Below are 22,623 nucleotides of genomic sequence, written 5' to 3'. Positions count from 1 at the left end.
GCTGGGCAGGAGGTGGGAAAGCAGCAGACGGGCAGAAGGCACAGATCTTTATTTTGAGACGTCTGTGCAGAGAGTGGAGTTAGATGGAAGAACGGGTGTTGGTAGGGGTTTTCTGTTTCGGTTTTTAAGGAGGGGAGAGAACAGAACATGTTTAAGTGTTGAGAAGAAAGTCTAGGAGAGGAGAAGAGAATGAAGACGCAGGAGAAAGAAGGGAGGCTTTGTTCCATCCTCGGGATGGTGGGTGGGGATGGGCTGAGAGCACAGCGGGGATGCTGGGGAGTGGGGGAGCCTAGATGGGAGACACCCTTCTGCCTCTGGCTTCCCATGCCTGTGAGCACAGGTGCCTTCAGAGGTTTGGGGGTGGCAAGTTTATGATGGCTTCTATTTTCTCCGTGAAGAGAAAGGTAAGCCCATCAGTGAAGAGAAAAGGAAAATAAGGAGGATGGATGCGTCAGAGTGGAAAGACAATCGCAGAATAAAGGACGGGAGGGAGGGAGGAAAGAAGGAACTTGAAGGGCTGTGGAGGGTCCATGTGAGGTGGGGAATCACAATTCTGTAGGGATCCTAATGTGCTCTGCTGTATGACTTTTCTCTAGCAGTGCCCAGTGGGCCCGCCGGAGACACAGAGGGAGCAAACTCTTAAATCAGTCTAGATGGAATAGCCAAACCCTGTACCATCGCTGGTGCACACCAGGAAGGACCCTAGGAAGTGTGCAGGCTGATGCTCTCAATCACAACAGTGTTCCCAAAGGGCATGGCTCCCCCCAGTGCAAATGCTCAAGGCATAATTAGAAACATCTGCACGGCTCCTCTGAAATAAATAGCAAGGAATGTTTGCTGGTGGGGCCCTAAGTCCCTTTGGACCTTCTCAGACCAACAGGGTTACTGCGTTAGGGAAAGAGTGAAGAAGGGGAAGATGTGTGAAGAAGGGGAAAGTGAAGGCTCTGCCAGGCACCAGGCTTCTAACTGTGGGCATCAGAGGGTGTGTGTATGTGTGTGTGTGTGTGTGTGTGTGTGTTAGTTACAAATCTCTGAGAGAACACTTCACTTCAAAACAACCCCACCACTCTAAAGAGCATGCTGTTAACATTTCCAGCCTTTGTTTTCTAAATATGCATGTATTGGGCTTCGCTGGTGGCGCAGTGGTTGAGAGTCCGCCTGCCAATACAGGGGACACGGGTTCGTGCCCTGGTCCAGGAAGATCCCATGTGCTGCGGAGCGGCTGGGCCCATGAGCCATGGCCGCTGAGCCTGCGCGTCCGGAGCCTGTGCTCCACAATGGGAGAGGCCACAACAGTGAGAGGCCCGTGTACCGCCAAAAAAAAAAAACAAAAAAAACCCAGAAAAAAACCCAAAAAACACATGCATAATTTTGTGGGCCCTTGTCGAACATCTTAGAAACTTTCGTCAGCCACCCAGGACAGCCAACCTCTCTATCCTTTCAGCGGCCACATAATCTACTCCAGCCTCCGAAGTGGCTGCCTTGTGTGCCACTTCGAATGCCTCACTGTTACAACTAACACCACAAAAACACGTCTCTGCTCAAAATGCTTTTCCCATAGTTTGGTCTACTGCCTCAAAATAAATTCCCTAAAATGGGAATGACCTGCTATAGCCTGACAAACTGCTCTCTGAAATATCTATAACCACTGAAACTGCCACCAGCCGTATGTAATATGTCCATGGCAACACGTGATCTTAGTTTCTCTTCAGAGGTGTCGATAATCTGGGCATTGTTTTCAAGAGCTAAAACTGGAAGTTTTATAATGGTCTTTGGTACAAGAGATTGTTTTCTGGTTGCCTTAATTAGGTCTCCTTATCTCTGGGGAAACCATCCATATTCCCCCCGTAGATGTACGTTCACCACTGCATCCCATTCAGCCCCTAAAATGCTCCCTGGACCCTCAGAAGACACAGGATAGGAGCCAGGACTCTCTGCTTCCCTCCTTCCAGGTCTTTCACTAGGATCCTCTTGGGAGGCAAGGATTCTTGCTTGGTTGTTAAAGAGACCATGCTCTTGATTGGATAACGTCACCGTTTTTAAAGAGCAGGTGGTGTTTTGGTTGAAGCTGAACTAAATATACTCTTTCTCATTTCTACAAGCAAGTAAACAATTATAAAGAAGAAACGGCATTCCTCTAGTTAGTCTGATTAGTCTATCCAGTTGTTTACCAGATGTCTCAAGAGAGAGATGGAAAATTCTGCTAAGCAAAGCAAAGCAAGCCATGATGAGTGGTAGGCTTCGACAGTACAGAAATCTCAGTCTGCAGACCTCCCAAAATGCATCTGACAGCAGCTTATAGTTACCAGCCTTTTCCCCACTGCTGAGATAAATCCTACGGCTCCTAAGCCGTAGATTTCCATGTGATTTTAACCCTTTAGAGAGATTCCTTCATCTGCAGAAGTGAGTATTACAGCCAAACTGAAGTGCTCTTAGCCTCCACCAAGTTACTCATGACTCTCCTATTTTTTTATTCTTTGAAGCTAGATATCACATTTTTTGGTTTCATCCCTAAAAGTGGAATAGAACTTTATGAAACTTGTACCTTTTCAGAGCAAGTTACGCCCTCCTTTCAAATAATTAAATAGATGTAATACATAAATGTATGTAATAAATAGATGTAATATATAAATTCACCATCAAGACACTGACAAAACAGCCAAGTGTCAGGATTATTAAATTCTGAACATTAAATTTTCTGTCTGTAGCTGTGTACATTTAAACAAAAAGGCTGGGCACATATACTCTTTCTTGCTGGCTTAATTTCTTAAGTTTAAGTATGTAAGCAAATAGGCTTTTCCATGTGTGGAGCTCTGTCCAATTTTGTCCAATTCTGGCAGACTCCCATGTCATTAGCTTTAAGGTTATTTTTAAAACTCACTTAAAAAACACACACACAAATGAACCTATCTACGAAACAGAAAGACTCACAGACATAGAGAACAGGCTTGTGGTTGCCAAGGGGGAGTTGGGGAGGGAGAGGGAGGGACTGGGAGGTTTGGGATTAGTAGATGCAAATTACTACATTTAGAATGGATAAACAACAAGGTCCTACTGTATACACAGGGAACTATATTCAGTATCCTGTGATAAAGCATAATGGAAAAGAATATAAAAAAAGAATGTATATATGTGTATAACTGAGTCACTTTGCTGTACAGCAGAAAGGAACACAGATTGTAAATTAACTATACTTCAATTAAAAAAAGAAACTCATGTGCCTGTATTAATGTTAGTAAAGTGTACTATAGTGGAGCCTGAAGGTTTAAGGAAAAGGCCTTAGGATCACAGCTCAAAAGCAGCATGATGATTATAGTGACCCAAAGTTTAAAAAAGCAAGGTAATGCATGTCACTAGTGACATAAGCAAAGAAATGGCTGTGGTTTTGATTCTCTATTGCCCAAAGGACTTCTTCCAAATCTTTACACTCCCCTCGAGCCCCATCACAGCCCTCGCCGCTGGTTCTCCATGAAGCTTATCAGAAAAGAGAATATCGAGTTGGAACTCACACAGATTCCCCTCTAGGGAGCATTTGAAGCTTGTACCCCTGGTTACTGGTTTACATTACTGGCTCCATCTCCAGTTCCACCCAGCTCATGCCCCCTCTGCTTTGTTATACCCTATAAAGGTTGTTGTTGTTTTTTTCCAGAAATATGAACTTGGATGTGAATGTAATTGAAATGGGGATAACTGCTCCAGTCCACTGCAGGCTCACCACTTGCTGGTACTTCACACCTGATCGCATCACTAGGCTACTTGTGTAACTCCAAGGGTGCCAGGTAGGCAACCTCTGTTCTAAATCAAGTTTCAGAGTGAACAGTGTCTGTCTGTCAGGTCAATATTCAGCAAGTATGGTGAATGAATGGATGGATGGATGGATGGATGGATGGATAGATATGTAGATACATAGATATGGGGAAAAACAATGAGAATTAAGAAAGCAAACTGGAAATAATTTCCCTGATAGCTGCTTTAAAGAGCTATCAGCTTTTAAGCTTGTCAATCAAAGTGCAACCAATCTAGAGCTTCCTTTACTTTTCATGCTTAATGGAATTTCCCAGACCGATGAAAGTACAGTCACACCAGCCCACCTACGTCACTGGAACCCAGACTGCTTACCAGAGGTCACCGGGTCCCTGTCACACCAGAGTTACCTCCCTGCATCCCCCACACACGGCAAGGAAGAGTCAACACTCACACCATGAGGAAGATGCCTCCAGTGTTTGAGACGCAGCCTCGTCTGGTTGGGGTGGCATTCTGGTCGTAGCCGTACGTGCCACACAACAAGCCCAGGAAATAAAAAATCACTATGAGGGTCAGTAAACAGCAGACAACCAAGGAACCCAGCCACCTGGTGGAGCAAACACAGTGTTAGCAAACGTAAGAGGTGACATCATCACAACACAAATGCTGCTAGACCTGGGCTGGAGTGGTTGAAAAACTCTTGGCAATCAAATATCAGATTCCTCTGTTAATTCCTCAGAGGGTGAGAGTGCTGTGAAAAGACCCCTTTTCACCCCTAGTCCTCCAATCCGACCAAGACAGTGTTTATCTTGGTTTCAAAGAGCTCTCAGTGGTCATGGGATTGTCGTTTCTTTCCTCTGCCTTACCTCCACAGGGCCCAGAAGCAGGGTTGACTCAACCTCTCCAAGGCTACCGATAACCATGGCCCTTAAGGTTTGTAAGTTCTTTCAAGGTTCCTGAGGCTGTAAGTGCTTATTATAATGATGATGAGATGTAGACAGATCATGATTAGACAACAGATAAGGAAATTGGGGTCTCCTTCCTCTGGTCTTTTATCTAAAATGTTTTGTGGTTGCAGGAATATTTGGGGGCAGTGGGGATTGAATTGTGTTCCTTACTGAGCCAGGCACTCTCTATGTGATGAGTGCATTGAATATTTTAGAATTCTAGGAGCATCCTAAATCAAATGCCTGCAGAATGCAAGTCTCGATTTTGTAATGGTCCTGTGAGACGTTTCAGGAGAATGGATCCTCAATTAGGTCTTACTGGCATTCCCGGAATGTACATCAAACTCTTCCAGCAGCCCAGGAGCATTCAAGGGTAGAAATGCTTCCCAACCTTTAAAACACTATAAAACAAACTGTCACTACAGTTTTTCATTCAACTAAGAACAAACTCGTGTAAAATAGTTAGCTAGTGGGACGCAGCAGCATAGCACAGGGAGATCAGCTAAGTGCTTTGTAACGACCTAGAGGGGTGAGATAGGGAGGGCGGGATCGAGGCTCAAGAAGGAAGGGATATGGGGATATACATATGCATAAGGTTGATTCACTTTGTTGTACAACAGAAATTAACACAGTATTGTGAAGCAATTATACTCCAATAAAGATCTATAAAAAAAAAACTCGATAATTAGAATAAGCACCTGCACCCATTCTGTGACTTTTTGTTCCAGATACTGAGGGCACAAAATTAAATAAGCCATGGAACCTGGCCTCAGAAATCCTTTACCGTTAATGCAAGCCTCATCTGCTTCATTAAATTTCTTTTTAAAATAAACTTATAGTCTCAGGGCAGGGGAAGGTGGAAGGAAGGGGGAGCTGGTATGTAGACAGATCATTGTACCATTCTTTTCATCTGTGAAAGTCTGACCTCTGAGATTGTAAGTTCATTGGGAAAGGGTCTGTCCTATCTTTGTTCCGACACCTGCTGGGGTGCCAAGCCACACAGTAGGAAATGGCGTATTGATAATTAAGGGCACAGTCAGGTGGGAGTTGAAAAATCACTTCACCTCCCTGAGCCTCTAAGAAACAGGATTATAAACAGAACACAACCCAGGAGATTTTTCTGAGTATTAAATGAGATGCCATGTGGACAGCACGTGGCAGGCACATTGTGACTCTTCCCTAAAGGCTAGCAATTATTGTTATTATTTATCTTGTGTTCTTGCATAATAAATAACCTGAACAGGAATGGGGGTGTCCAGAATCTCCGTGGCTTTGAGCAGTAGGAATAGTTCCAGTGGGCGGTCGTGGGGCTGAGCCTTTCAGAGGGGAGAGTACGTCTTACACCTCACATGAGCCTGGAAATGCCTCGAGGCTCTAAGTCCTGCCTTGCCCAGCGCTCTTGTCTGAGATCTATGTCCACCATCACCTCCCAAGGCCAAAGCCTACCACTAGCATGTTTCTAAAGGGCAAAGAGCTGGGAACGACAGCAGCTTCACACAATTCGCTGGTTTCAGGGATGCTCTTTCTGTAAGAACCAACCTCTACATATTTCTTTCATAAACCAACAAAAAGAAAACTACAATCCCAATGCCCTTTTTGATTCCTTTTAAGTTTTAAAATCCTGTTACATGCCTTAGATAATTATAACCAAGATTTCGGAAGCCACGGATGACATCAAAACTGCAAATAATTGACTATTTGGCTCAAGAACTTTCAGTCCTCAATTAAAAAAAAATATATGGAATGCTTCATGAATTTGCATGCTATCCTTTCTCAGCAGCCATGCCAGTCTTCTTGGTATAGTTACAATTTTAGTATACATGCTGCCGAAGTGAGCACTTCAGTTTTTTTAATGAACATAAACTAGAGTGAATACATATCACATTATGGCCTCTTTGTACAATTTGCTCTCATAAGATTATCCTGGTTATGTTGTCAAATTTTTCTCCCGTCCCATAGCAAGTTTCCCTCTTTAGTGTACCAGCTCAAAGGAGGCACTCACCTGTATGAATCGTATTCTTCCAAAGTGGGTAAATGGCGGTGGATGTAATTTTCAGTGTCATTAAGGTAACGAATGAAATTTGACAGCTTATCCTGAATAGGAATATTTTTGCTTATATTTTTGATATCAGAACCAATGGAATCCAACGTCATTTTGACATCTGAAAACAAAGATGCCTCAGTTATGCGTTGTCAAACCTAGAGGAGACGAGAAACTTTGTCTTGGAACTCAAGTGAAAAGCTTGAACTGCTTTTAGTTTTTCCCATGTGATTTATGTATGTGTTTAAAATATGAAAAGGTTCTACAACAAGCATGAATGTAGCTAAGCCCATCAAAAAGCAATTACTTAACAAAAGAGCAAGCTATGAGAGCTAACTTAAATGACATGGTGCTGAAATCAAGCCAGAGTTTTCTTCTACTTATTTCACTAAAAAAAGAAAAAAATGGATCAGGTGATTAAAATGCACTGTGTGCCACTACAATGGACCAGGCACTTTTATAAATGTTAACCCATTTCTTATTCCCGTTTCCCTAACAGTGATGCGGAGGCTCATAGGGGTTAGATCACTTGCCCATATGTCTCTTTTTCAGAAAGCACTAGAAATGGGATGAAAACTCGGGTTTATCTAACTGTAAAGCTTCTGTTAAATGATTTTGCAAAAATAATTTAATAATATAACAACTCCTCCATCTACGAAATGGTACTCAGGAACACAGTAATTCTCCACGACCAATTTTTTGAACAAGTGACCCCAGGTGACACTTTTGTTAAAATTTTATTTGACTCATACAAATTGAGACTTGTTAAAGCACACCTGTGTCTCTTACATGCAAAAAGCAATAGTATTCCCAGCGGTCAAATAGTTTCTATTAATCTGTCAGAGAGGAGGTAAGTTCCAGTTTTCTGGACAGTGTCTGACCATCATGGCAGGTCCTGGGATCAAAGCCACCAGGGGTGGGAGCTGTCACGTGGTCCAACACTCACACCTGATCTGAAGGTGGCCTCATCCACTGTGATTCTTGACAGGGACATACCAAAAACATACTAATCGGTTCAAGGTCCACTGATCCTGAAAGGCAGATAAATGTCTCTGCAGCAGCAGAAACAAGATTGGCAGGGCTCACAATTCGATCCCAGGACTGCCTGCGAACTTCGGGGAGGTGGTAGCCTCGTCCAAAAGGAAATTACATAACAATGGTGGGAATTTTTTTTCAAAGCCTGTGGTTCACATGGAGAGCTCATAGGAGGAGAGCTCACAGTGGCTCGATGTCTCCTCCAAATGGCTCGTGTGCCACAAGACCCCAGGACCCTCCACAAGGTAACTCTGCAGGTCTCTTTTTCAACCTTGGGAATTCTGGGGGTTTGAGAGACGTGCTATGTAGACGTCCCCTCTCCTACGCACAGTTTCCTCAACTTAGAATCGAGCCCCTTCTGGTTCTCAGGCTGTGCTGCCCTCCTACACTCCACAGCCTTGGTGGGTCTGTAAGGGGCTGGTGCCTTCTTCAGGCCTCCGTTTGGATGTCGCTTCCTCCAGGAAGCCTTCTGCTACCCTCTCCCCACCTCGGATCCCTTGCACACACCTCACCAGGTTCCCAGAGGGTGATAAAGGGCATCTGTATCCATGCCCAGCTGAAGGGTAGGCAGGGGTCGTGCCTTCTTTATCTACCATCCCCAGAGCCCAGCAGTGCCTGGCACATAGTAGGCACTCAAAATATGTGTGCCGGGTAGGACCTAAGGCCCAAAACATGGGAGCTAAGGGTTATTGGTTTTGGAAAGACATAAAAACCAGCGCTTGGTCTTCAGTCTGATGGACTGGCACTTGCTGAGATTCAGGAAAACTCTGGCTCGTGTTTATGTGATGACAGTGTGTACACCGGCCTCGCTCACGCGAACTGCAAGCCTCACTTGGCCAGACTTACAAGGGAGGGCTGCACGTATTGGCAGAAGAGGTCCAGAAAGGGGAAACAAAAAAGTAAACACAGAGATTAGTAAGCAGGTGGTTATCAGATGTACAGCGTGGGTTAGCCCTCAGATGCTAGCATAGGAAAGCGTGAACTCTGTTTTGAATATCTTAATATTTTAAATCAGAAGGGAACCCACAAAACTTCCAAAGCACTATGTAGTAGGATAAAATCCTTTTTACCCAAGTCTTAATGGGTTGAAAGAACAATATTAGGGGAAAAAATAATCAAATACCTCTAACACAACATTTTAAAACTACTCAGTCAACAGATAGAAAGAAGCCCTGAGATGATTTTAAAAAAAGAGACAGAGAGAAGATAGTCTTACATAGCTTCAGAGATGTCTTCCCTTAGCAAACAACCCAGGTTTCTTCCCATTCCTGCATAAAGAACTGTTTATACTGCATTGTTTCTCTGTACATTCACCCCAGATACCATAACCTGAATTCAGTGTGATTCCGTCATTTGAGACCAGTGGAACTCTCTCAACTGACAGACCTCAGTTCTGTCTCTCCAAAATTGTAAGCAAGTTTAAGACCCTAAAGTAGCATTACATCAGCCTCCGAGGCATATGAACATTTTCCTAAAGAGACAAAGTAAGTCCCTAGACAGAGTGTTCTTTTTAAAAAATCAATTTTAAGTTCGTTTAGAAAATAAATTCACAGTGAAAACAATCAAAATGTGACCTTCCAAGTCATAAACTATGGCTGTTGTCAGCTCTGATAGCTCCTGATGAAGGCTGCCATCGCAGTGTGGCCCTCGGCCCTGAAGCTTCCAGCCACAGGACGATGGTAGTCAGCGTTTGATAGGATTATTATTTTTTTAAATCGATATCAGTTGGTGAAGGTAGCATAAGTGAAATATTCATTTAGTTTTTAAGGTTTTAGTGAGGGAATATTTTTTTTAAGAGGGAAAAAGAACAATTCTTAACAATACATTTCTTTGTACTAACCAGCCAATTCTTAACAAGAAGAGATACACAATTACTTCCATTTGGGAATCTCACCTGATACGACGTTCACGGTTTCATTTTGCACTATCCCAGGGATAGCATTGAAAGATCTATAGCCCTAAAAAATAATTCAGAATCAATGGATATACAGTGTAAGTAGAAGAGCAGTTCACTAGTATTCATGGTAAGCTTAGAATGGAGCAGAGAAGCAACACTAAAATGTAACCTTCATCTTAAGGCCGAAAGGATCATGATACAGTCATTAAAAGTCTAGAAAAAAACTCCCTTTTAGTGAGGACTTGCCTTAAATTGTATCTGTTGAAGATCATATTAAGAGTTTTTAACTTTTAACTCATGTTAAAAGCTTCCATGTATTTATACCAGTGTTTCTCAACTGGGGGCGATTTTGTCCCCCAGGAGATGTCTGGAGACGTTTTGGTTATCACAGTTGTGTGGGTGCTCTTGGCACTGTGTGGGCACGAGCCGGGGTGCTACTAAATATCCAGCAGGGCACAGGCCCCACCACAAGGAATTATCCAGCCCAAATAGTGCTGAGGTTAAGAAACCCTGATCTGTACAAGGTACCATGTGCGGCTATAAAGTGAATTTCTAAAAATAGAATCTTACTTTCCAGCCCAATCACACAATAAAATTGGAGATCTAGTCTCATAGAAAATAGTAATGCCCTAAAACACAACTTAGAAAGAATACAAATTGTAGTGAGGCTAAAACGAAAACCCAAACAGCCATGCCAAGCTTATATCCCTTTGAGCTAAATCCATGACAGGAAAATGTCATTATTTCCAAGCAACTCAATGAATCAGCACAGCCTTTCCTCTGGAAGGGGCTTAATTTGTGTTTCTCACTGTCTGCTGACATACTTAGACATCTGCTAGGGAACACTGAAGTGATTACAACTTCTTATGAACCAAATGTCTATCTCTCCAAAATGCATATGTTGAAATCCTAATCCCCAGTGTGATGTTATTAGGAGATGGGGCCTTTGGAAGGTTGTTAAGTCATGAGTGTGGAGCCCCCATGAACGGGATTAGTGCCCTCTTAAAAGGGACCCCAGAGAACTCTCTTCACCCTGCGAGGATACAATGAGAAAATGGCTGTCTGCAACCTGGAAAGTGTCCTCATCAAAACCCAACCCTGCTAGCAAACTGATCTTGGACTTTGAGCCTCCAGAAGTGTGAGAGATAAATTTCTGTTGTTTATATACCACTTACTCTATGATATTCTTTTATGGCAGTCCAATCTAAGTTACAAAGTTTATAAGATTTATGGTGCCAACAAGTTTCCACTTTAGCCTAGCAACAGCAATGCCATAAAAAGAACATTCATGACTTCTGTTTCCTCAAAGGCAACTAAACCACCCAGCACACTGGTGCTTGTGTTGGTTTGGTACAACTGACCCCTTTACATTTATCTGTGTTTGGACTTGGGGAGGTCACCCATCATAAGAGGTTTAATGGCTGGGAGAGGACTTACAGATCTCCTGGTTCAATTCCCTCATTTGACAAATGAGGTGACATCAGACTGCAAAGACCAGGAGTTTTCAATGACTTGTTTAAGGGGACACTTCCTTTGTTAGTATATGTAGATGAGTGTTTAATAGATATCTGATGACTTTTTTATACCCATGCTAAAAGACAGAGAGTCAAGAATAAAGCTATTCTCTTCCTTTTAGGCTACTGGGGAAATCACAGTATTGTAGATCAATACTGTGACCCCTTCCTGTTTTAGGATTTACAGTCTTGTGGCACAATCAAGACATGAAAGCAATAATCAAAGTTGTGAGGAACTTAACAAAGAATATTTGCAATGCTGTAAGAATGTATTAAAAGAGGTTTTGATCTGGTCAAGATGCCCAGGGAAGGCCTCGTTAAGAAAGTGATATATAAAGCTTAAAGTAACTAGTTCCTAGTAGCCCAAGAAGCTGGGCAAAGGAGAGGGAGAAAGAAGAGAGTGCCAGGCAGAGCACACAGCCTGTACACATGAGCAGAAGTGGGAAGAAACAAAATCAACATGGCTGACTCACCGGCAGAGTGGGAGAGCATCTCGTGTCAGAATCAGCATGGGGTCCAACACTATACCCATCCAATTCTGAGCCCCAGGAAGATGAGATCATGCTTTTCTTTTTATCTCTTATGGTCCTAGCAAGGTGCTTTGCGTACAATAGATGCATAATAAAAAATTCTTGAATGGGAATGAACAAAATTACCTGGAGGATAACATCTATCACCCTTCTTGGCAACTCCTGTCCAGAATTTCACTGTTTTTTTGCTGTTACCTATATCCTTATGTACTATTCTATTCTTTAAAATAATCTACTGTATTTTTTTTTCCAAAAAACATACCTTTTGGACTAGGCTGGACAAATTTGTTTGAAGAATATCATTAAGGTTACCAATTTGTTCATCCAAAGATGGGAGCTGAAATTTTATAAAACAAGACATAAAGCAAGGTGATTACCCCCCCCCAAATTATTTGTCATAAAAAAGGGAATCATCTTAAATCATCTTAAATCCAAGTCCTGAAGTCTCTATATTATAGGGTGTGATCTAAGTTAGTGTATTGTCAGAGGAAGACACATTAGCTCGGAATGGAGTCTACAAACAGTAATTTTAGATGTTTGAAGGTCTCTTATTGCAGTCAGCTAAAAATAAAGGCAAGAAATTTAACACAGATTGACCTCACAATTTCAGGTACTGAATATTGGTGAATACAGTTGTAAACAACCTTATAAAAAAACATGTTTAAAAGTAATAGTGGTTATATTGGTAAGTGGTCTGGAATAAATTTTTCATTTATAGTGTTATACATGGATTTAACGTGTTCTACCTCTTACTAATTCTGGGACAAATACCATGGACCTCCTGACACAACGTATCAAGAAGGACACAACATCACTTTTGTGAAATCCCTGATAAATAGGCATAACTCACATCGAATCATGAGGGAACATCAGACAAACCTAAATCGAAGGTCATTCTATATAATAAATGGCCTACAGTCTTAAAAAATGTCAATGTCGCCAAAGAAAAAAGATTGAGAAACTGTTCCAGATTAAAGGAACTAAAGACACATGACAACTAAAGACAACGTGTACTCTAGACTGGACCTTAAACTGGAGAAAAGAAAAAAAAAAAAAATTTAAAGAGCATTTTTTAGAAAAATCGGCAAAATTTGAATGTAAACTGTGGATTAGACGGTGGTATTGGGTCAATGTCATATGTCCTAATTTTGGTAATCATAATGGTTATGTAAAGTTAGGAAATGCACTGAAATATTTAAGGGTAAAAGGGCATAATGTCTGCAACTCACCTCCAGATGATTGAGAAAAGGACAAAATGCATAGTATTGTATGCATACATACGATAATATAAATAGATGATAGATACATAGATAAATGTATAAAATAACACCATTAAGCAAATGGAGCAAAGTGTTGACAACTGGTGAATCTGGGTAAAAGATGTAAACAGGGCTTCCTTGTACACTAATCTTGCAGATTTTCTGCATGTTTTAAAATCCCATCAAAATTAAAAGTTACCTCAGACACAAGAGGGAGGAGATATGGGGATATATGTTTATGTATAGCTGATTCACTTTGTTATACAGCAGAAAGTAACATACCATTGTAAAGCAATTATATTCCAATAAAGTTGTTAAAAAAAAAGTTACCCCCAAAAGAACTCGATTTCAAACAATTTAAATGCAAGTATAGGTCCTACACTCTGAAAAACTGTTCATTGACAACAAAAGTGATTGTAGTAGATTCAACACAGATGTTGAATGTGAAGTGTTTGAATAAAATTGATTCATGAAATGTGAAAGTCAGAAAAATCTAGCTATATTAAAATAGTGTTTTATATAAAGTGCTATGTGTACGTATCACTATATTGATACATTAAAAATCATGAGTAGACATGATTATTTTATCTATATCCCAGAACTTTATATATTCAAGTTGCTCCAAATTCTTTTTTTTTTTTCTAATCTTCTCTTTGGGAATGTGAAAAATTACCTTATATTTAGGCACCTGTGGTTAATATACTAGGCCTATCATTTAAAAATATATTTTAGGGCTTCCTTGGTGGCGCAGTGGTTGAGAGTCCGCCTGCCGATGCAGGGGACACGGGTTCGTGTCCCGGTCCGGGAGGATCCCACATGCCGTGGAGCGGCTGGGCCCATAAGCCATGGCCGCTGAGCCTGTGCGTCCCGAGCCTGTGCTTCACAATGGGGGAGGCCACAGGAGTGAGAGGCCCGCGTACCGCAAAAAAACAAATATATATATATATTTTATTTTTTAAAGGTCTACAAAAATGGCTTTTGCTTCCTTTTTCCTTTTTAAAGCTGAATTCATCACAGATACAGAGAACAAACTAGTGGTTCCCAGTGGGGAGCGGGGAGGGGCAATATCAGGGCTGGGGATTAAGAGGTACAACTATTATGGATAAAATGAGCTACAAGGATACATTGTACAACACAGGGGATATAGCCAATATCTTATAAAATGCACAAACTGTCAAAATAAAATAAAAATTAAAAAAAGAAGAATCTGAACAAAAGAAAGCTCAATTCTTTCTGATATATTTCATCAAATCGATGGCAGAGAACTCTCAAGGAGTATTTCCCATTATTCCTTCTCTCCTCCTGCAGCCGTTCCAACATGATGGCTAAATAACCAGGAAGGCTGACAGAGACCCCCAGCCACGGGGCACCCGATGGGTGAGCCCATGCTTAGCCCTCCCCAGCTGTCCCAATGACACTGCCCTGAAGCCAGGGTACCTCCTCACCTGATCAAAATCGATGCTGCCATCCAGAAGGCCTAGAGAGTTCATAATGTTGCTGCAAGTGGTCATTACCGGATGCACAGAGCACATGGGGTCAGTGAGTGCTTGCTCCAGGTTCCCTTTAACGTTACTCAGGCTGTTGCTAAGATTTGCAGATAACTGTCTCATGTCCGTTAAGATACTGTTCACTTCGACCAGGGTTTCTCTGGTCTCTTGGATTTCTGTAGGAACACAGCCCGCTTCAGAACAGAGGCACCCACTGGGCTGGCAAATGGAAAAATCCCTTCTCATCTACAACAGTACCCTAAAGGAACTTGCGATAAACTTGTAAATGACACTGGAAGGCAACCAGAGGAGCCTGCTGTGAGGGGCAGTCTGAAAGGGGAATACAGGGACATTGATGGCCTACTCCAACCAACTCAGCTTTCCTACCTGGGGGCTCTTTCAAATATGCAGGGGTGAGTACCAACCTAGGAATGTGACTGGGACTCATGGGCACAGCATTAACTGGCTAGCACTGGAGCAGAAGCCACAGGAAAAGGTGTCACTGCCTTAGCCTTGCCTAGCTTTGAAGAGGTCAGCCCAGACAGGCCAGCCTCTTCAATCCCAAGCAGTTTTAATTCACATAAAAACTGATCACACCCAGAAGGATTTTGGTGATGGATATTCAAAGAGCTGGAAGTAGACACAGCGATGGTTAAGATCACAGATTTGGATTCAGGCGAGTCTAGGTACAGATCCCAACTTTGCTACTTGCTGTGTAACCGGAAGTCGATTCCTGAACATTCTTTGGCAATGTCTTCATCTGAAAAATGGTGAAACCACCACCATGTTCATCACAAAATATGGGGATTAGAATGGTCAAATTGAAATTCCTCAATAGCAGTGAGTCCACCTGTTTTATTGTGGAAGTCCCGCAGCCTAGTCCCGCATCCTTATACTAGTTGATCCCTAAAAATTGTTTGCTATCTTGATTTCTCTGGGGTATAGAAATCCATAGTCATGACTTGGGAGGTAGCAAAATACAACTCTTTTCTACAGCGACTTAAAATCACAGCAGTAAAAGACGTGAAACTTAAATTAGACGGCACTGATTTTCTTCTAAGCAAATAAGTCTTCCGGGCTCACAGAACAGATGTCAGGGCATCAGGCCACAACTGCATGTTGCTAGGAAAGTGTAAATGCCCCTAAAAACTGGTTTTCCCAATTTTCCCTGGCAACCACATAAAACTTGGTTCTAAAATCACACACACACACACACACACACTTTAATGCTTTCCTGTCGTGGTCTCTTGCTGAAAGTATTATGAGGGCTCACCCCAGTTCTACTACCTTCCAGGATCGGATGAAAATTCAAGAGAAAAGATTATTTGAAGCAGACTCCAAGATTTTCTGTTCAGATAAGGTGATAGAATTGGGGATGAAGGGTCATACAGTCCAATCCTGGAAGCCTCCCCAGGTCTCAGAGTAAATCATCAAAACTAGGTTGGGGTGTCATCTTGGATGACATGGGCAATGCCATCTCCTAAGAGCAAACGTGCTAAGGCACAGCCTAGAATCACAGGTTCCCCTAGTAACCAGGAGATGACCCAACCAGCCTCCTAATTTACAGATGAGTAAACTGAGGTCCTGAGAGGTGAAAGAGTTTGCCAAAGGTGCTATAGCAAGGCAGCAGAAGAACTACTATCTAAACAGTATTTGAGATAATAATAATAATAATAACAAAGATTTTATCAGTCACTCTGGAGCTCAGTTTCTCATCTTTTCCACCTACCTCCCAGGATTATCAGCAAAGCATGGAGCTAGTACCCAGCTCATATTAGAGGCTCAATAAATATCTGCCACAGGGAAACAAGAATCAAAGAACACAGCTGCAACTAGAAACACACAACAGAACGCAAAAGAGCATCGCAAAATATAACTCACATCACACACCTCACAGTTTAATGTTCTGTGGTTTACCGCTCATTGCCTTTTCCACTTTGACTTCAAGATGAGTTATTTTAAGGCAAGAAACAAACAAACAAATAACAGCAACAACAAAGAATGATGGATGATAAAACGAGTTGATGGCCCAGAAAACATGTGTCCATTTAGGCACCGTGTACAGACATTCTAGGTTATGGGTGCTATGCTATCATGTCCCAAGAAGGACTCAGAAGTAATACATTTTTTTATTTTCCCAAGGCTTCAAAGCATTTTTTAAAAATGTCTACTGGGTTATAACTCTGGGGGTCATTCCAAGCCTACTAAGATCACATATATTATGTATCTGGAGTCAGTGGAAAGATATTTTAGATTCTCAATGTTAGCTAATTAACATTTTACTAGTTCATAGAACATTTCCTTTATAGGTCCTAGCCTGCAGCTCAAATATGATTTGCACAAATCCATTTGCATATTTCTGCTTTCTCCAAAGGCCACCAGACACATAAGGTTGCAAAGGATTTTTAGCAAAAAACTTGCCAAAGCAGTTTATTGAGTACATTTTAAGAAGCTCTGGCAACATCAGAGGCTAAAGTTTAACTTATTCAGGCTGGCTTAAAAACAAACAAACATATATATATATATATATATATATATATATATATATATATATATATAAAACACTTTAATAATACAGGAAGCACTGAAAAGAAAAGAAAATCTGTTTTAATCGACTTTAATCCAGCTAGAATTGTAATGCAAACATTAAAAACTGGGCAAACTATGGGGCAAAAAGTAAAGGTACATGCCAACCACGCTGCACCACTTTGCACAGCATTTGTCTTCACATAATTTGGGAGCTGGAAGGGATCTTGGCCAACCATCACTCCAAGGCACTGACTTGACAGGGATCTGGGGTGCAGAGATGCCTGGCGTCATCCTGTGGTCACACCAGCTCTTGCACTCCAGATTCCCAACTGTTCTTTCAAAGTTACACTGCGCTGTGTTTGCTGTGGATGGCCCGGAAGCACCCTACACCTTAACACTCCCAAATGTACCCAAATACCATCTGGAATGGTCCAGGCAGCACAGGCCTTATAATCAGACCAGGGTCTGGATCCCAACTCCGCCACTTCCCCGCTACCTCATCTGGGACAAGTTACATGAACTCTGAGCCTCACTCTCTTGAGTTGGTAAAGTGGAGGTAACCATACTCACCCCACAGAGCTGTTGTGAGCACCCACTGACATGGCGCAGGAAAAGTACCTGCTATATAGTGTTGCCACAGGGCAGGGCCTCAACACTCAATAGCTTTCTAACTTTTACTTCATGGCTGATCAATTCTACAATCACTTGCTTTGTTGGACTTGGTTGGCTGGCATCTCAGAAGCCATGTCACCCCTCCCCTATGGTGCAGCAGAGTCTGGGTAACACGGGTCCCACCCTCAGCTTAAGGAGTGGGCCTTGACTGCCCCCAGGCAACCCATTTCCCTATGTAGCACTGCAAGGGGAGTTTGCATTAGAACGATGCAGACACTGTAGAGAACAGCTAGATGGAAAGAATCTCACCACTAGATCAAGCCTCATCTGAAGCTAGTTTCAGTTGCATGAGACAATAGTCCACTTAGTTGAAAACGACACAGAGATTTGTCTGTATGAATCAGGTAAATGACACATGATTACTCGAAAGATGTTTATAAGAGAGTAAGAGAGATGACAGGAGAGATTTGATTGTAAAAGGTCAGAGGGTCAGCCCAAATGATGATGAATCCATCAGTGAAGTGTAAACACTTGAAGTTATAATGAGGGGACCCAGAAGATCATTAGCAAGAGGGATGCCGAGGGCAGTGGAGAGGGAAGGTTTTGCGTGGCTATTAGACATGAGTGATTAAGTCTCAAGGTGAAGCAATGAGGAGCCGCCAAGGTGTCCACCTCTCCTCATAGTTTTGTTCTGGCCAATTAAGTGATATTTCCTGCTAAGACACAGGGCTGGGCGAAGTGGGGGGGTGAGGGGGAGAGAAGGTGGGCAGCTATGGAAGGAAACTTCGCTGGGGAAAAAGTCTGGGCTTCATCTTCATTCCTGTGGCAGAAATGCTCAAACAGCAAGTGACAAAGTAATCACTGAAGACTGTTCATTCAACTCTAGGACAGCCTGGAGCTCCTTGTTTCTGATATAATCAGTTACCTGGACAAACCTGAACTATTTGAGGTGAAATCAGCGGTTCTTAAACTGGGATCTGTGCACAGACTCAAAGGGATTTGTGAACTTGGAAGAAAAAAACCCAAACCAAACCAAACCCACATCTTCATTTCCACTAGCCCCTCCAGTTACACTTTAGCCTTCGATTCTCTTATGAAAGTAGACAGTGAATCTCTGTCAGCGCCTCTGTCACTGAAGAAATCAGAAATATTTTCATTTAATATTCAGTGTTTGCTGATATCGGCAGTATCGTGTCTGCTCATCACTACTTTGAAATTACGGTAGTAATTATATACTATTATATACTATTATACACTATATACTATTAGTTAACGGGCTTAATAAACAAGCACATGGTGCTCCATTGCAAATTCACTTTTTTAGTATTTTGATATTTCAACCTGACACCCTACTTATGTAGGGTGTCATTTTATGACTAATGCCATTTAATTTTCAATAAAGGACAATAACACGCGGTTTGGGGGCCATCTGTCGGCCATGATGACAAAAAGTTCATTTCATGTCGCAAATGGGGTTATTGGAGGAAAGAAATGTAACACTCAGTTGTAAGAAAATGTACTAATTAACAGGAATAAGAGGTTACACTCCTTGGACACTGAGCTCTTTATCTAAAACAATGCCCCTTATTGGTCCATTGTGTTACCATTTTTGTGCATTTTTTCTTTCATTTATTATTTTTTGTTTCCATAGTGGGCCATCTTTCAGTTTTTAAAGATTACCATATTTCCCTGATTCACTGCCTCCTTCTGCTTTCTTTTTTACATTTTAACTTTAGTGAAATGAGCATGCAATCAATTTTGCATTTAATGTGGTACTTTCCTCTTTTCCCCAAAAAAGACATTAATTAATCCAAAGGTCTATACAATATATGCTGCCTTAATATCAAGGAGTATTATATTCTGATGAGTCACAAATAGCATAGTATATTGACTAGGAAATCAGAAGCTTTTAGTTCTCCTTTTCCATGTGTTGAAGGTTGGATAGAAAATTGATGGTTTAGGAAAATAGCTGTCACTGCAGATTGAGCACCGTATTAGTTATCTATTGCTGCAGGAGATACTATTCCAAAAGTCAGCAGCTTAAAACTACAAAGGTTTATTATCTCACACAGTATGTGAGGGTCAGAAACCTGGGATTGGCTTAGCTGAGTGGCTGAGCTCAGGATCTCTCCGGAGGTTGCAGTGAAGCTGGCAGCAGGGGCTGCGTTCGTCTGAGGACTCACTGGGGCTGGACCATCAGCTTCCTCGGTCAATAACACGGGTGGCAGGAGGCCTCATTTCCTCACCATGAGGGGAAGGAAGGAAGGAAGGACCCCTCCCCAACCCATCTCCTTCCGTCCGAAATACAGCTAATGGATAGAAACAAAATTAACCACTGGCTGAAGATTTATTTCAATTGAGTTTAAGTGTATTTGTTGTGAACTTCGGACAACTGTTGTACACTAACAATATCCCAGTAAGGACAAAAGCAAGAAAACTTATGTTTTTGTTTGTTTTCTTTTTTCTTCCATCTATTTTCCTTTATTCAGGTACCACTGAACCTCTGCTGTGATTGACTATGATTCAACCATAGGGGTAAGACTCATTCTAAAGACAAGCCTTGCTGTTTTAAACTTCAGTCTTTGTCAAAGCTAAATACACATTCTAGGAACACAATTTTCTAATATGTATGTTAGATGAAGAAGGTTCTGTGGCATTTCAGGCAGAGGAAGCCTGTGCAGTACAGGGTCTGGGGAAGAATGACACCTTTGGGGACTTACATCAGAATGAACACTGAGATTCACGGCTAGAATGGAAAGTGGGGTGCTGGTGGAAGAGGCTGGAAAGATAGGCAGGGGCCAGGTGTGGAAGGAAGGAAGGAAAGAAAGGGAGGGAGGGAGGGAGGGAGGGAGAAGAGAAGGGAAAAAGGAAGGAGGGAAGGGAGAAAGGGAGGGAGGGAGGAAGGAAGGACGGACTGTGGCTCTGCCCTAGCTGACCCTCAGGGAAAACGAGAAAAGGGCGAGGGAGCCTGGGAGGCTGAGCCTTCCGGGTGGAGGCTGTCTTGGTCCTGCTGCCACAGTGCTTACCTTCTGCCATGGCCTCGATGTCATCCAGCACAGGGACCACTCTAGGTTTGAGCTGTTTGAAAATTCCGTCTCCCAGCAACAACTTAATATCTAAATTCCAAGAAACATAAGGGACAGTGAGGGTGGGGTCTCTTTCTTTATTCTCCTCTTACCTCTCAGTCTCTTCCCAATGCCGATTTCGTTGCCTGGTTTAGCCTCTCCCGACGCGAAATCCCACTTTTCACTCCAGACCCCGTTTGGCTGTGGACTCTCGTGCGGAGAATTCTTGGCACACTTCCAAGCCCTCACACCAGCTGTGCCCCCATGTGAAACCTTAACCACCACAGACTCGGTGTTTCTTTGTACTAGGAATAGATTCACCTTATCACCTTGATTCACGGCTGCAGGTGTCCCTAACCTCTCCAGCTGGACCAGGGTTTCTGAACCCGGGCTCTATCGATGTCGGGGGCCGGATCGGTCTTTCCTGTGGGACCTGCCCTGTGCGTTGCAGGGTTTTTAGCCACATCCCTGGCCTCTGCCAATGGATGGGACCCAACCGGGACACTGAAAATGCCTCCAGATGTTGGCAGATGTTGTCTTGAGGGCAAAACAGCCCATGGTTGCTAACCACTGAGCCCGTGGGGACCAGCTCCGCCCACCCCTCTAATTCCTGAAGCCACTGGCTTCTCCGGGGGGCCCATATCTGTCTTTAACAGCAGATCGGACAGAGACCCAATTCTTCTCTCGCGTGGAGAGTGAAGAACAGGTGCCTGTGACTGCAGGAAAGCAGAAGCATTTTTATAAAAAATGCTAGGCTTTAATGGCTGAGTAACAAACTACACGTTTCAATAATGCTAGGGAATTACTGTTCTGTTTTTCCCCTTTGTTCACGCGGAAATTGCAGAAACAGCATACTACATTTCTTAGTCCATGTTTTATGGGAGATGGCCATAGCATCTTCTAGCCAAAACAAACACATTTGAGGCCACGTTAAATTTTACTCACTGTCCAGATCTGAGAATGCCCTTGCCTTCGTGGTGGTATACTGGTCCAGTACGTAGTCAATTTGCTAAAAAAAAAAAAAGATTACTTGAAACCTCTTCTTCTGGAGGTTTCCCAAGCCACAATAAAAAGAGATTTAACATATGAAAATTATCCTGAATCAGAGTTTTTTTAAAAAAGAAAGCAGGTTCTTAGAGATATTTCTATTTTGGGGATGCTCAGACTTCTTATTGGCTTAAGAAATATGATTTCTTATTTCTCATGATTCTGTGGATTGGCTATGCCGATCTCCTCGTGGGCGCTGGCGTGGCTGGGGACAAACGGATCCCTCTCTCTATGTGGTCTCTCCTCCCAAGCGGCCAGGCTGGGTGTTTTCACGTAGTGGTCCCGCTAGCAAGAGGACAAGAGTAGACACTGCAAGACCTTTGGAAGCCTAAGGTCAAAACTAGCACAAGGTCACGTCTACTTCATTCATTTGGTCAAAGCGGGTCACAGACACATCCAAGATTTGAGGGGATGGAAAACAGATCCACCTCTTGAAAGGAGGAACTGCAGAGAATTTGAGGTCGTGTGAAATCTACCACCCTAGAATCATTTTACTTATCAGCTATTACTGACCCCTGCTAGGGCCACTCACCCTTCTGCCTACCGTGTCTTTGTGGGTCTGCTTCCCCACACCCTCTGCAACCCTGGATGTTACCACTTTTAAATAAAATAACTATTGCCCATCTTCTTAGTGAAAATGTGCATTATTATTTAATTGTTCATTTCTCCAATTACTAGAGTAAGGTTAACTTGCAAATGAAACAATGGACAAAGGATTAATCTCCAAAATATACAAACAGCTCATGGAGTTCACAATATCAAAAAAACAAACAACCCTATTAAAAAATGGGCAGAAGACCTAAGTAGACATTTCACCAAAGAAGACATACAGATGGCCAAGAGACACATGAAAAGATGCTCAACACCACTAATCATTAGAGAAATGCAAATCAGAACCACAATGAGGTATCACCTC

At 42.4% G+C, this 22,623-nt stretch overlaps 1 protein-coding gene and 1 non-coding gene across 7 annotated transcripts in view; both read right to left on the bottom strand.

Moving 5' to 3' along the window:
• The window catches only part of PROM1 (prominin 1), a 93,676-nt gene that overhangs the window by 19,832 nt on the left and 51,221 nt on the right, over positions 1-22,623 (bottom strand). For all 6 annotated transcript variants that reach the window (XM_060148470.1, XM_060148471.1, XM_060148467.1 and 3 more), the window contains exons 6-12: positions 21,606-21,669; positions 20,622-20,711; positions 14,413-14,630; positions 11,971-12,045; positions 9,662-9,725; positions 6,694-6,853; positions 4,199-4,351 (exon numbers count right to left, since the gene is read on the bottom strand). In XM_060148470.1, the coding sequence (XP_060004453.1) occupies positions 4,199-4,351; positions 6,694-6,853; positions 9,662-9,725; positions 11,971-12,045; positions 14,413-14,630; positions 20,622-20,711; positions 21,606-21,669 (824 nt within the window). The remainder of the gene's footprint in view (positions 1-4,198; positions 4,352-6,693; positions 6,854-9,661; positions 9,726-11,970; positions 12,046-14,412; positions 14,631-20,621; positions 20,712-21,605; positions 21,670-22,623) is intronic.
• Positions 6,424-6,530, bottom strand: LOC132520169 (U6 spliceosomal RNA). The gene has a single exon (XR_009540525.1). It is a non-coding gene; the product is annotated as a U6 spliceosomal RNA (small nuclear RNA).

The sequence above is a fragment of the Lagenorhynchus albirostris genome, chromosome 4 (genome assembly GCF_949774975.1).
Source record: "Lagenorhynchus albirostris chromosome 4, mLagAlb1.1, whole genome shotgun sequence".
Taxonomy (NCBI): Eukaryota; Metazoa; Chordata; class Mammalia; order Artiodactyla; family Delphinidae; genus Lagenorhynchus; species Lagenorhynchus albirostris.
This window is presented reverse-complemented; position numbering and strand designations above follow the sequence as displayed.